We start from the raw sequence: 14387 nt of genomic DNA, 5'->3' as shown, positions 1-14387 counted from the left end.
GAACCCTCCGAAGGCTACCCTGCTCCAGGCCCAGGCCGCCTTCAGGCTGCACACCAGCTCCCCATGTGCAGTCCCCTCAGCTGCGCTTGGTGGCTAGGGACCCCATAGCCTGCTGCAAGCCCCCAGACTGCACCGGACTAATTGGAAAGCTGTCTCATGGGGCTCGAGCTCCCCATGGAGCAATAGGAGACAGACAGTAGTGTGATGTGGCAGTTGGGAAGCGGGTCTTGTGGGGACAGTGAGTGGGCAGTCATGTGGTGCCCTCTAGCACATCAAAGGGCTACATGATGGTCATGGCAGAGCACAGCAGCTTGGGGACAGTGAAGGATGCCCGGCAGGGGAGCAGTGTTCCCCTGAAAGTCCTTTCCTGGGCCTGTTGGGCTGGCTGAGGTTGCAGATAACGCCTGGGCCCCGAGTCGGCCGGGGAAGGGCTGGTGCAGGAGGGTGGTGGGTGGAAGCGCTCAGTTATAAACCAGGCCTGGCAAGGTTCCATGCCCTGTTCTGCTGGGGGTACTGGGCTGGGGTGGTGCTGGGTCACTGGTGTGAGAAAACAGGTCCTTGGGGACTTGGGAGCCAGGGGAGCCCCGGAGTGTGTCCTGCTGCGTATCTGTGATGTGCAGGAAATGCCAGCCCCTGCACCCAGAGGCCAGCCTAGCTGTCCTTGTGGGAAGCCCAGCTCATCCTTGTGGCCTAATGTGAAGCTCCTGCCTCTTGTGGAGCTGCCTGTCTCATGGCTGCAGCAGGCTAGTCTCTCCTGTCCATGCAGGGTGACAGCCACCACCGAGGGACCTCCCCTCCAGAGGACTAGAGAAGCCAGAAAACAGCCCAGCTATTGCATCTCCGTGACCTCATTCCTGCAGGCACTGCTCCATGGAGCAGGTGTGGTCTCCCCATTCCTGGCATCAGAGTTTGAGATCTGAGCCCAGCTGCCGCTGGAGCCAGTAGGTGCTGGGTGACCCTGTGCACTGCTGCCCGGGTCCTCACGGAGTGGGGAGGGTGGCCTGGAGCAGAAGCCTCTCCTCCAATCCCCATGGACCATCCATGGCAGAGTACCCAAATACCCGTGCATCTCCCATGGCCTTGGCAGCGGGATACTTGTCTAGGAGCTTGTTCCAGTGAACTGACTCACAGAGTAGCTAAGGTGGCAAAGGAGCTGGGATGCCGAGGTCCCTGGGCTGGGAAGCAAAAGCTTTAAGTCAGCGTGTGGCAGGACAGGGATGGCTTGGCTACCCACAGACGTGCTGCTTCCCACACAGGCTGATGCTAAGAAAGGAGCACAGCTATCTGCAGTGGGAAGACTCTTCCAGTACCTGGATCCGGGCTTCCCGGAACCGGAAGTCAGACACTGCAGGAAGAGCAGAGGGAGATGGCACAGAGGCAGGGAGTTTCTTTTGGGGTCCTCACACACTGGCTGGGGCAGAGGGTGGGGTCTGAACGGAACCGTTCTGCTCTCAGCAAACTCTGTGCCCAGGTTCTGATGGGGAAGTGTGCATGACAGATGGGGGGACATCATCAGCCCTTGGAGCCAGCTCTTCCTCCAGCTGGGGACCCCTAACTGAGGAGCCAGGACATGGTGCCCCATGGTGACTCCTATCCTGTGGGCTGGACCAGGCTGGGTCTGCCCTCCCTGCAGACCTCCGGTCTACGGATCTCACTCCTAGCTTGTGGCTGTGCTTGCTGGACCCTGGGCTGACCTTGGCCACACACATCAGGATGGTGACTGCTATCCTGCCAGGGAAAGCCAAAGGTGCCAGGACTGGGAGGGCAAGAGCCCAGGACCTGTGACACCTGCTATGGGAGCAGATGGGGAAGCCAGGAGGACATGGAATTCCCCCAAAACCCTGCTTAGTTAGTGTGCTGTAAATTCACAGCTGGAAAGTACCCAACTATACACACTTCAGTTTCCAATCCACCCCTGGACCTGGACATCATCTGCTAAAACATCACCAGCCCCTTCGGTCCAATCCCAGGCATTCTGTGTGGGGCTGCTCCGTTACTGGCCCTGTGCTGCCCGAGGAGGACGGTGCGCCCCTGGCATCGACCCAGCACATCCCTTAACAGGGATCCTTGGGGAGCCGCTCTGCTCACTGTAAAGTTCCGCTCACACCTTCCTCCCACCCTCCCTCCCTGCAGATGCTGCATGGCACGGGCCTGTGTACCATGACACTCACCTCCCACCACTGTGTGATCAAGGCAGAGGGTCACTGCCTGCCATCTGAGAGAAGCACTTGGGCTCCATGGACCAGGCTGGGTCTTCACTTAGACACAAGGAGAGGCCAGATTATTGGGTTTCAGGGAATGGCCACCAAACGATGACCATCTGAATGGTGACACCCGCTCCTGGCAGGGCCACAGGTGCCTGAAGTGTCCTCTGAAGCCCTGGCCTGGTTCGGGTCCCAAACTAACTGAACACAGCACCATTTACTCCGTGAGAAGCATACTTCCTGCCCAGGGCCCGACAAGCTTACTGTGTTTGTTCTTCTTTTCCGGCAGGGGAGGTGGCTTCTCGGGGTCGCCTGCTGATTCGGGAGTGGTGAAATCACCCACAAACTCCAAGGGTGTCGAGGAGCCTCCCTGCTGCAAGGGAAGGAGCGCGGCGAAGGGCGAGTAGGGGCCAGCCGGTGCTGGAGTGGAGCCCCGTAGGTCATCCTCTGAGACGTTGTCATACTGTGAGGGGTGCCGTGTGTAGGACACTCGGCAGCCGGAGCTGTCCGTGGTCTGCGAGGCCGCGCTCCTGCGCTTCTTCTCTGGCAGGGCGGGCGGGGTGTCCATCTGCAGTCCTGTGGCCGAGGGGCCTTCGGGCAGGGCACAGCTGCCAAGTGGCAGCTGGAAAGGGGGGCCGAGGAACGGAGACCCAGACTCCCCTGAGGACTCGGGCAGCGGGCTGAGGTTGCAGGCCACCTGCTGAGGTATCTGGTCCGTGTTGGAGAGGTCTTGCTGTAGAAATTCGTAGTCGGGGTCATAGTGATCTGCAATCATGGTTGGCCCTCTGTTAGCGCAAGGGGAACATGGCAATGTGGCCTTGGGCCCTGCCTGGCCCCGCTCCTGTGGAGACCCCAGCCCCTGCCCACCTTTCTGAGCTCCTGCTTTCACCGTGTTTGCCGTTCCCTAGCTCCCTCTCCATGTGCACTGCTGCGGGAACCCGGGGCTTGGTGCCAGCTAAGCTCTCTCCAAGCTGGCACCTCCCCTGTTCTGCCCACCCTTATCTTCAAATTCCTAACCTACCTGACCACGGCAGCAACACGGCAAGCCAGCGTAACCATAGAATTCAGCTCGGCGCCAGACCCTAGCGTCCCTTTACATCTTGATATATTGCTTTGAAGTTTTTCTTTGCCCTAGAGTTCCTTGTCTTTAAAAGCTCACCTGAGAAAGAGCTTTGCAAATGGCTGGGGCCTTCATACACTGAAGTGATGCTTAAAAGCTGAGGGTGAGTCCACTGAGGGAACAGGCCACAGCCCCTGCATCCCCAGCACTGAGTGTTCAGGTCACTGGCCTGCAGCCACCCTGTGACGCTGGCCTCGAGGCCCGGACTTGGGCTGCTTCTACCGCTGACTGCATTCACAGAGGTGGGGACGGTGCTCAGGGGACACACAGAGCCCGGTGTCCGCAGGCTCCGGCCAAGCTGCCCGACCACAGCATTGGCAGCATGGCCACCAGGAGCTCACACCTACACTACCAATTGAGCACCACTGGTGGGGTCACATCTCCAGAGGACAGCGACCTTCCCCAAGTGCCTCTGTGAAAGGCAGATGTTAGCTGTATTTGTGGATGAGGTGACCGGATGTGGACTAAGTGTTCTGGCAGTGACCCTGGCTAACGACCAGGTCGGCAGAACTCAAGCCCAGAGTCATATGGTCCCAAGAAGCCGCCATGCTCACCTAGTGTTTCACAGCTTGTGTTCCGGGAGCACTGCCCACTGTCCCTGTCCAGGGAGGACAGCTGCTCGTCAGACTTGCTGAGCTTCCCCATGCTGCTGCAGGGGGACAGGCGGGGTGACTCCCCGCCGTATGAGTGGCTGCCTCCTGACAGCCGCCTCTGCGTGTAACAGTCCAAATCGAAGTCCTGGGGGCAAAAAGAGGACAGACTCGAGGGGCTCCCGAGACTCCAGCAGACACTGGCCTTGTGACCGGGATCTGCCAAGGCCAGAGGCCGTCATTGACCCCACACCAGAGGACAGGCAGGGACAGAGTAGTGCATGTATGTGTGCGCCAGGGATGATGTCCTCGTGGGGCGTCCATCCTGCCCTGCAGAGAAGGGTGGCCACCTACAAACCCTGCCCCAGCTGTCCTCACCCCACACCCCCCTGGACTGGGGCTACATTACCTGCCGGTTAATTCCAACGGGCAAACTGGAGCCGCTGGTGGCTCGACTCATGGGCGCCACCACGGCCACTCGGGTAGGGGACGGAGCAGACTGCCTTTTCTTGGGTGGCAGTGCTGGGGGACTGGAAGACATCGAATGTCCAGACAAACCAGATGCCGTTAACATGGGCTCTTTGGAGCAGTGGTAGGGTATAGCACACAGGAGGGGTCCCTTTCCCAGACTCCCCACACCCAATTTCCACATTTCAACTCCCACCAGCCCCTTCTTGCTAAGGTGAAATCTGTAAACACCCAAGAACAAATCCCAGGGCAACCCCGTCCTGTTTACCTGCCAGGGGCCAAAACGAGAGCCGCTACAGAGCACTCAGGATGTGCAAGGACCCTGGGCTCCGAGGAGTGAGGACTGAGCCCCCAGCTCTCCCCGTTGGTGCCCCAACTGTGTCGCAAGCAGAGGGGTGCTAGAGAAATGGGCTGTCACCTGTTATCCACCACCCGGATGCCAGGCAGAGGAGGCTTGGGGGGTGCAACCTCTTCGTCTGCAGCATCCGCGAGCAGCTCAGCTGACGGCGACATCCCTGTCGTTTTGTTCAGAATCTCCATCTCTCGATCATTCAGGGGGAGCTCGGGCTGGCTATGAGGGGAAGGGAATGTGGGGTCACAGGTGTCCCCAGAGGGCCTACCCCACCTCCAGGATGGGCTCCGGGCCAGCGCCCTTGCTTTCCCCTCTTGATGAAGCTGACGTTAAAAACCCAAAGGGCCCCAAGTCAAGTCCCTGGCTGTTCTAGCCACAACATGGATGGTCAGGAAGGGCCACCTGGTTGTCGGGTGAAGGCAACACCTTAAGAAACAGTCCCACGGGACGTGACAAGAGGGCGAAGAAGGGCTGCATGTCGATGGGGGACCACACACTTCGGAGCAGCAGGAACCACAGCCCCCGCCCCGCCACCACACTCACCCGTCGGGCTTGCCGGCTGGGGAACTGGGTTTCACTGGGCTGGTTGGAGACGGCCGGCCCTGCTTCTCGATGGTCAGCCTGACCAGCTCCTGCATCCAATGAGCCAGAGAGCAACAGTGATGCCCTGAGCTGTTCCCAGAGGCCAAGCTTCGCGTTTGTGCCTACGTGCTTCCCCACACCCTAAATGCAAGGGTTATCTGCTTTAGGTATCTGCACAACTTCCCAAAACGTCCCCAACCTCCAAAAATACCTTCACTGCACGTCAAGAAGTTTCAAGTGCGCCAAGCACTTCCTCTCAAAGGGAAAGGGCAAGTCCCTGTCCTGAAATCACTGTGGCAGCAGCACAGCGCCTTCCCTGCAGTAAGAGCCCTCTAGTCCGCATGTGGTGTGCGGTGGGGTGGGCAAGGACGACCTGCGTTTCTAGCTCTCTAATGCTGGTAGGAGCCGTGTGCCACAGCGCTGCCAAGGGTCAGCTGGTTCTGTGGCTGCCAGAGAACAGCAGGGAGGGGCTCAGAAGCATCCGGCTGGGGTGAGAAGAGGGAATGCAGAGCACTTGGGGTGCACAGGGAAGAGGAGCCTGCAGGTGGCAGCCTCCCAAGCTCCCCATCAGGATCTCCCCGACCAAGGAGACATCACAACTGCCCATCGCTTCGGCTCTCTCCCCCGCCCTCCCGGCTTACAGGGGTGACTTGACCTTAGCGCGTGTGTGCTCTCGAATCCACCTTCTCTGAAGGCAGAGCTGTGACCCACAGCCTGTGAGAGGCAGCCACTCCGTGAAGGACACATTTTAATGATTTTCATCCATCTGTTGTGTAATCAATTTTATGGACTTTTGTTGCCCTGCCCCACCTTGTGCCCTATGTCCTCTCTACCACCTGCTCATGCCAGGGCTGGCCATCCTGGGCCTCGGCACTGCAGCAGGAGTGTTATTTCAGAAGTCAAATAGAGGTGCAGCAAGAGATGCAAGCAGGCCACACAGCATGGTCTCCCTGGACCAGCGGCTGTGGGCTGCTGGACTGGAGACCAGTGCTGACCATGGACGCTCACTGTGGGCGGGGGTCAGGCAAGGCAGAGCTAATGTCCCTCTCAGAGCAAAGATTCTTTCAAAAATGAAAGCCGGAAAAAAGGACGAACAAACTAAAAGAAATATCAAAGATCTTCATAGCTTGTGGTGGTGCTTACCCATAACCCCAGTATTCAGAGAGGCTGAGGCAGGAAGAGCTCAAATGGGAGCCCAGACAGCAATTTAGCAAGATCTTGCTTAAAAAAAAGGAGATCAAATGAGTTAGGGTACAGATTCCTAGTACCACAAAATAAACACAATAAAAAACTCATAAATGTAAATACCAGGGTTATAATCCTACAAGAGTTTCAGCTTTGACGGTAATAGAATAGAAACTTCCAGATCCAATCAGAAACTGAGTAATTGAAATACACTTCTCAAAAGAATTATAAATGGCCAACAAATACACGAGAAAACACCCAGCATCTGAGGCCATTAGGAAAATGAAAACCAAAACAGCACTGAGATTCTATCTTTCTCTAGCAAAACTCCGGCATCAAGAACCCAGCGGCCCACGGCCCAGGAGTTGGCCCAGTGGCACGGCAGTGGCTTGGGGAGCCGCTCGGTCTGATTCCTGGTACCCGATAAGCAAACAATCAAACAAAACCAATGCATGCTGGCGAGGCAGCTGGGAAAGGGTCCCTTTTACATGGATGGTGAAATGTAAACTGGAACAACCAGTAAGGAGAGTTCTCCAGAACCACAAATAGAAATGATATTTGGCCAGGTTGGTGGGGGAAGCCTGTAATCCCAGCACTCAGGAGGCTAGGGCAGGAGGACTGCCATGAGTTTGAGGGCAGTCTGGGCTACAAAGTGAGCTCAAGGCCAGCTTGAACTATGTAGTAAGACTTTGTCTTAAAAAAAAAAAAAAAAAAAAAAAAAGCCAGGCGTGGTGGCTCATGCCTGTAATCCGAGCACTCGGAAGGCTGAGGCAGGAGGATTGTTGTGAGTTCGAGACCAGCCTGGGCTACAAAGTGAGCTCAAGGCCAGCCTGAACTGCATAGAGACCCTGTCTCACAAAGACAAAAAAAAAAAAAAAAAAGAGAAATATATATATATATATGTATATATATATTATTTGACATCTTCCCCAAAGAGTCAAACTTAACATATTACAAAGATTCATGCCCAGGAGAGGAAGGAGAAATAAGAATAATTAGGATGCAATGCATATCTGTAGTAAGATGAATGCAATTAGTCTGTACCATGAACATATTCAGGCCCGTAACTCCAGCAATCAGGAAGTTGAAGCAGGTATAATGATGAGTTTGAGGCCAGCTTGGGTTAGGTAGTGAGCTCAAGCCTAGCCTGAATCGCAGAGCGAGACCCTGTCTCAAAAAACTAAAAACTGAACCAAAACAAAAATACTCCAAGCAATAAACAACCCCAACCCTTCCAAAACAACAAAACAAAGATATCAATAAAAACCCCAGAAACTTCCAGGAAAATGTCTGTGTTATTAGCATGGAAGCTGGAGGTTCCCAGGGCAGATGAGAGTCTGCTGTGGGCAGTGGAGGACTGTCCGGGGCAGACTCTGTCCAGGGAGCAGAACAGGGCTGTGTGCGCTCCTGGGAAAGGCCAGTTGTCCCAGTAAGATGAGCCTGGTCAGCCCCTAGTGAAGCATTAAAGTAGGTGGGAGGAGCTAAGTCCTCAGGGACCCCATGAGACTCCAGTGTGGCCATTAAGAGCTGGGGTGGCTGTGAAGTGTCCTTGGGCGGGGCTCCCTGCTGCACTGCTGGAAATGAGACCCAGACGAGTAGGCCAGACGAGACCCTACAAGCCTGGCAGGCCCAGCTGTCACTTGCCTCAGTGGACACACATTTCTGAGGCACAGCCTTGTAAGACAGGCAGGCTCATCTTGCTGAGGCCACGAAGCCTGCTTGGGAGGATGTGACAGTGGGGCCACAGAACCTGGGGCTGCCAGACAGGGGAATCCACACGCTTCTTGTCATCAAATGTGCACATCCAGAAGCAGCTCCCTAGCTGGTGACACAGGCGGAACCCTATGTGGGGATGGGTAGCAGTAGTTGGAGGGAGGTGGCCTCCTGCACCTGGTGCAGGAGAGGATGGGGACAGCTGGTCCTGAAAGCCCTGCAGCCTGAGGGGTCAAAGGCCCAACGATAGCACAGTTGGAGCCCACTCAGGGCCAGAGGAGCGGAGAGGCCTGTAGAACTGCGGAGGTTGTGAGCGCCTGGGACCAGGCTGCTACCCTTCCAGAAAGTAGCCCGGAGCTGATTAATGAGGGATGGCAAACCTGTCCGAGCATGCCTACACACTGGGACACGTCGGCACAGCAGGTGCCCCCTTCCACTGCTCTGCAGCCTGAGGCTGAAGAGAGGCTGCCAGGCGGTGGCTTGTCTTCACCACCAACCTTCCTGCCCAACACAGGTCTTGGTCTGGCCCAGGTCAAGGCCTCCTCCTGCAGGCAGCATTTCTGAGACAGGAGGGCTGTACGCTACACTGCATGTGCACAGCCAGCGACTGCAGAGGAGACCCAGCACCGGCTCACCGAGGATGGGTGTCCTGAAAGCCCTCCAGGTGTCTGCAGAGCTCTGCAGGCTGCCTCATCACCTGCACCACTGTGGGCTTCTCAGACAAAAGCAGGATCTGCCCGCACCCCACCCTGGGGCTGCTACAAGGTGGGCCCCAGAGACTGCTCTTCAGGATTTCTTCAGTGCCCAGGATAGGGCTGGTCACCAAACGCGGCACACGGGCCAGCAGGAAGCTGACCGTCACAGCAATGTAGGAGCTCACGGCAGAGGGAACTTCCTGCCCACTCCCAGGTGGGGACAAGCAGCAGCAACAGAGACAGGAAGTGTCCCCCTTCTTGGACACAATCGGGAAGCAGCAGGGTGGCTGGCACACAAGGCACAGAGGTAGCAGGGTGGTGACGCACTCCCAGCCACAGTGCACTGGCAGCCCAGCTGCCCTCAAGTGCCACTCCCAGGCGGGAGCTGCAGACCATGTAGGCAGTGCCAAGTGGAGGCCCACAGGGCTTGACACTCGCCATGGAGTTGGAACAGGGGTCACAACCCAATGGAAAGCCAGGTGGAGTCGCCCACAGAAAAGGCCCCTTGGGGCCTGCTGGGGACCACACACCCACACTGTGGCGCTGTGCAGCTGGTGGTGGGCACTCGTGCGTGGGCAGTAGGGGTGCTGCTGTGGCACAGAGCCTGACACACATTGAGACTTAGCCTGGTGCTCAGAGCACGGCGGGGAGGAGAGAGCCCATTCCACGCCACGTAAGTAGTTTAAAAAATGAAACAACAAAATCCTAGAACCCTGATGTGTGACCTGGAAATGAGAGTGATTTTACTTACGTAAGTGTCTCACATACAATTCTTTTTTTTTTAATTGGTCCCGGAATCGAACTCACGACCGTGTGCTTACAAGGCAGGAGCTTATGCCGCACACAATTCTTATGGGCAGACTTTCTGCTGTGGGTGCGTTGTTTCATTTTCCAGTCTTCTTCCTCTTCCCCTCTCTCCTGGTTCAAGCAGTAGAAATGCTTAAGCCACTGATAGAGCGTCAGCTATCAACCGAAACACACGGCTATGCATGAAGTTCTAAGCGACTGCAGAATGACCATACATCCCCACAGGATGGCCGGGAAGGAAAGGGTGGTGTCTTATTACTACAGCTGCATAATACAAATCTCTAACGGGTTCTGATTATCGTCATCGTTACTCTGTTGTTTGGGACAGGGTCTCTGTGTAGTCAGGGCTGGCCTGGAACTCACTGTGACCCTCCTGCCTCAGCCTCCCGAGTGCTGGGAGGACAGGCATGCACTTCCTAATGATCACACTGGTGGTGGCTGTTGACGCTATTTATTCTGAGAGCGTTGTGTCCCGTGACTGTGTGATGGGCCAATGACTCTGAGTGCCCTAAGTGTCACTATACTGGTTTGAGATGTGGTAACTGTGTGACATGGGAATCCTCTATTGATAAAACCATCATCAAACCACCCTTCCTCTCCCTGCACCTGGAAACCTCTGTGAATACCAGATGGGCCTGGACACCTCTCAGCCTCCGGCATGCGGACATTTTGGAGGAAGACGTGTGAGGTCAGGCAGATGAGCCCCAGAACACTGCGGGGACGTTTCTGCCAGCCACAGGGACCAGGCGCCATCCACCCATCACAACAGTGCTAGACCAGCAGAGCGGGGACTTCCTTCGCAGTAAGGGGAGCACTGCTCACGGGGACCCCGCCATGAGGGCCACAGAGCCTTGAACAGGCTGCCAGCCCATGTTTCCACTTGGTGCCCTGGTGGGGCTGGTAGTGTGGATGCCCACTGCTGTCCCTGTGGCTACCGGAGTCCCTGCGCAAAGTGAGGGCACCTCCCCGATGAGACTTGGCTCACAGGGAAACCCGTGCTCTTCCACACACGAAAGGCCCGATCACTTCTGAGTCACAGGCCGCAGAAACACACTACCTGACAGCTTTTTCTCCAGGCAGAACCAGGTGTCAGGTTTTCAGGATTTCAGTGATATTTGCTTTTCATTTTTTTGAGACAGGGTCTTGCTCTGTGGTTCAGGCTGGCCTTGAACTCTGGACAATCCTCCTGCCTCAGCCTCCCAAATGCTAGGATACAGGCACACGCCACCACACCCAACGAGGAGCAGTGATTCTTAACAAGCCAAAGCCAGCCCTCTGGGGCCAGAAGAGTTAGTTCAAAAACAGTTAGAAAAGCTTCCTGCCCCTCTGGGACCCCTTGTTCCTGGAGTCCTGGAGCTACGTCCAATGAGTTACTGAGGGTGACGGCAAGAGTGCCCCAAACTCAAGAAAGTTTCTTGTCCTGATAAACAACTCGGGCTTAGCAAGTATCCGACCCTGTAGCCCTGGTACGCTTCAGTGCACAATCGTGAGTGGGGTCTGTGGGCTCGGGACGGCCCCTGGACGTCCATGCCCAGCACCTAAACCTGGGGTATGGGGTGTGGGACGGCGGTGGAAAGGTCAGGTGTGCCACAGTGTTTACAAAGGCAGAACACAAACTTCACGGTGTGCTCCTGCTGTCCCTCGGGGGAAAGAAGCATGCGTGAGCCTGGGGAGGTGATGGAAAGGCCCGCCTCTCGGGGCACACCCCCCACTTCCAGCGTCCATCATCCAGGCCCCTCGGGAGGCTGAGGCCAGCCTGGGCAACTGAGTGAGACCTTGTCTCAAAAATATAAAAGGGGCTGCAGATGTGGCCCAGTGCTCCCTGCCTTCACTGCCCAGTACAGCAAATTAAATAAACTTAAACAAAAGTAAGAAAAAAAGAGCATGCAACACAGACAGTCTGAGGCCATGAGGCTACACTGCACCTTGTCTGGCCCTTTCTTTCTTTTTTTTTTTTTGTCTTTTTCGATTTTATCAGTACCAGGGATCGAACTCAGGACTGCCTGCCTGCCGCTGAGCTAAATCCCCAGCCCTGTCTGGCCCTTTCAGACCAGTGTGCTATTAGGGCCAGGCCTGGTGACTGTGTTCAGAAGGACAAGACACCAGGGTCAGCTTATGAGTTGCAGGGAGCGGGTATGAGCTGGGCACCATGTCCAGCGAGAAACCCGGTGGGGCCAGGATTCCTTTTTTATTTTTTGATCTTTTTCCTTTTTATCAGTACCGGGGATCGAACTCACGATTGCCTGCTTGCAAGGCAGGTATCTATGCCGCTGAGCTAAATCCCCAGCCCCTATAGGGGCCAGGATTCTTGTTCCTGTTCCTCGTTCTCCTTTCTGCAAACATCCGACATTGATCCTCGTAAAGCATCTTAAAACCGGCTGCACAGAATGCAAGAGGGCTTTACTGGAATGCCAGCGTGCAGACAGCTGCTGCCCGCGGTGCCCACTTCCTCACGGGCTTCAGCTGACCTGTGACAAGGCTCTGGCCAATGACACGAAACTGCCGAATTTGTGAGGCCCTCTGGGAAGCCTCCTCAGAGAAAAGGCACAACTTCCTGTTACCACTGTCCTCGCCAGCGGGGACGCCGTCACGAGGACTAGAGGTAGTGCAGCTTCCACGAAGTGGAAGCCACATCCGCAGGACAGCAGGGAAGCGAGCCTACCCCCGATGCTGTTTGGAAATGTCACAAGAGCCTTCCATGGTCTGTCTGGATTTCTCATATATGACAGGGAACAGTTCATTTAGAGGCACTGGGCACTGCACACAGGAAGTGCTGAGCTATGCCCCAGCCTAATTTTTCTTATTTTATAATAGGGCCGTGTTAAGTTGCCCAGGCTGGCCTCAAATGTGGGATCCTCCTGCCTCAGCCTCCCAAGTAGATGAATAAGGGTATGCACTGCTGCATCTGGCCCCAAAGTGTCTTTCAATAGCCACTGTAATTCTGTGTTTTTGGTGCAGATGGTAACGTGTCGTGTTGTGTCGTGTTGTGCCCCGCCCCCTCCCGCAGCTGAGCCCAGCGCAACAGTGCAGTCCTGGGGTGAGGGCTGAATGGCAGCGTCTCCCTGACGGCTCCCTGTGGATGCTGGCCTTCAAAGGCCTCGATTGCTAGGACAGGAAGCTGGGTGTGCACCTAGCCTGGGTGTCCCCACAGGCCAAGGAGTACGTGCAGGGTGAGAGTGGCATGTCTGAGGACATTGCCTGGGCAGGCAGGTGGGTGTGAAACCCATCAGGTAACCTGAGGCGGAGCCAGGGTTACTGCCAAGGGCTGGTAGAGTCAGACTAATGTTTCCATGGCAACGGTGCCCACACGCACCACACTTTGTTCTGTTCCTCTTTCAGTGCCTTAGGCCAGCAGGGCAAGTGTTTCAAAATCTCCTCAGCTGGCCAGGGTCACTCAGCTATCACGAGGCACGCACCCAGGAGTTGAAATGGCAGATGACAGGACTCACTTAGAAGTGATCCGCTTCTAAAACGCGCCCCCCAATCCCTCCTAACAAGTGATGAGGCTGGAGCTACTGCTGGGGCCCCTTCTGTCCAGGAGGGCAGTGCCTCTGACACTTGGGAGGCTCCTCCCACTCCAGGGCGGTAGGGCAGGCCTCCCTGGCTGGTGGCCATAAGAGGAGTCCTGGGGCTGCACCACGCTGAGGCCCAGCATCGAGCGGCCAGTCACAGCCCTGCCACCAACCAATGCCCCACTGCAATCCAGGTCCCGCACCTGCGGAAGGGGTGACCACGCCCGCCTAGAGCTGGCACTGTCAGTGGGAGCATGGGCAAAGGCTCCCGAGAAATGGGCTGTCATTCCTGGAGGACACAGGTGATGCGTGTGGCGGTGTCTTGCCCTCACCTAGAGGGGTCCCTGGGAACAGAGCCAGGGCTCGCCTGTCTCCAGGCTCTGCACTGCCTCTCCTTGGGGACAAGCCTCTGGGTACCCTGGCATGGCCTGATCCTGTGTGCTGTCCTCTCTGCCCCTGTCCACGCCACAGACTGTGGCCCTGTCTGTGGTCCTGGGTCCTCCTAGGCCAGGCCCTCTGCCCAGCACTGTCCCCAGTTTGGCCACACACAGACATTCATGTTCAACACTGCTTAACAAGTGAATAGCTGAACTCAGAGCTCCTCAACTGGAGGGCCCTGTTCTATTTAAAAGATTTTAAAACAAGTGTGGAAAAGTTACTTGCTCCCAGGCAGTGGTGAGAAAGCTCAAATTCCACAGCTCGCTCTCTCTCTTCGCCCAGTGCCCTGTGAAAACTGAGACATTTTCCTCCCAGTGCGTATTTCACCGGAGGCGTCGTGAGGAACCTGCCTGGGAGCCCGGAGCCCCCATGGAGATGGCCTCGCTCTCCAGCTGTCTGCGCCAGCTCCGGTATCTCGTCAGCACCAGTTTGGGAGGAGGAAACCTCAACCACGTCCCCATAAGGAGATGTGACAGCAGGATCCCAGGAGCCGGGCTGAGGAAGTGTGAGCAATCACTCTGCACCCAGCCCTGCCGGCTACAAGGAGCCACTGCAAGGACCCGACGGGGTGATGGAAGAAGGGACTGCGTCCCACGCTCCCTTGGGCCACAACCTGAGCCTCTCCGCTTAGCCAGTGGAGGACCCTGTCACTTGCTGGGCTGTCACTTGATGAGCAGAGACATCAATGCTGCAGACCACACATCCTCTAAGGGGCTCCCAG

At 56.3% G+C, this 14387-nt stretch overlaps 1 protein-coding gene across 15 annotated transcripts in view; it reads right to left on the bottom strand.

Annotated features, from left to right (window-relative positions):
* Window positions 1-14387, bottom strand: part of Rapgef1 (Rap guanine nucleotide exchange factor 1) — a 99725-nt gene that overhangs the window by 24140 nt on the left and 61198 nt on the right. For all 15 annotated transcript variants that reach the window (XM_063244149.1, XM_063244152.1, XM_023565418.2 and 12 more), the window contains 5 exons: window positions 5278-5366; window positions 4801-4953; window positions 4324-4444; window positions 3879-4062; window positions 2469-2969 (listed from right to left, as the gene is read on the bottom strand). In XM_063244149.1, coding sequence (XP_063100219.1) covers window positions 2469-2969; window positions 3879-4062; window positions 4324-4444; window positions 4801-4953; window positions 5278-5366 — 1048 coding nt within the window. The remainder of the gene's footprint in view (window positions 1-2468; window positions 2970-3878; window positions 4063-4323; window positions 4445-4800; window positions 4954-5277; window positions 5367-14387) is intronic.

The sequence above is a fragment of the Cavia porcellus genome, unplaced genomic scaffold, assembly GCF_034190915.1.
Source record: "Cavia porcellus strain 051 isolate PalLab524CR breed Dunkin Hartley unplaced genomic scaffold, mCavPor4.1 scaffold_49, whole genome shotgun sequence".
NCBI classification, from domain to species: domain Eukaryota; kingdom Metazoa; phylum Chordata; class Mammalia; order Rodentia; family Caviidae; genus Cavia; species Cavia porcellus.
The sequence above is the reverse complement of the archived record's forward strand: the minus strand, read 5'-3'. Positions and strand labels throughout refer to the sequence as shown.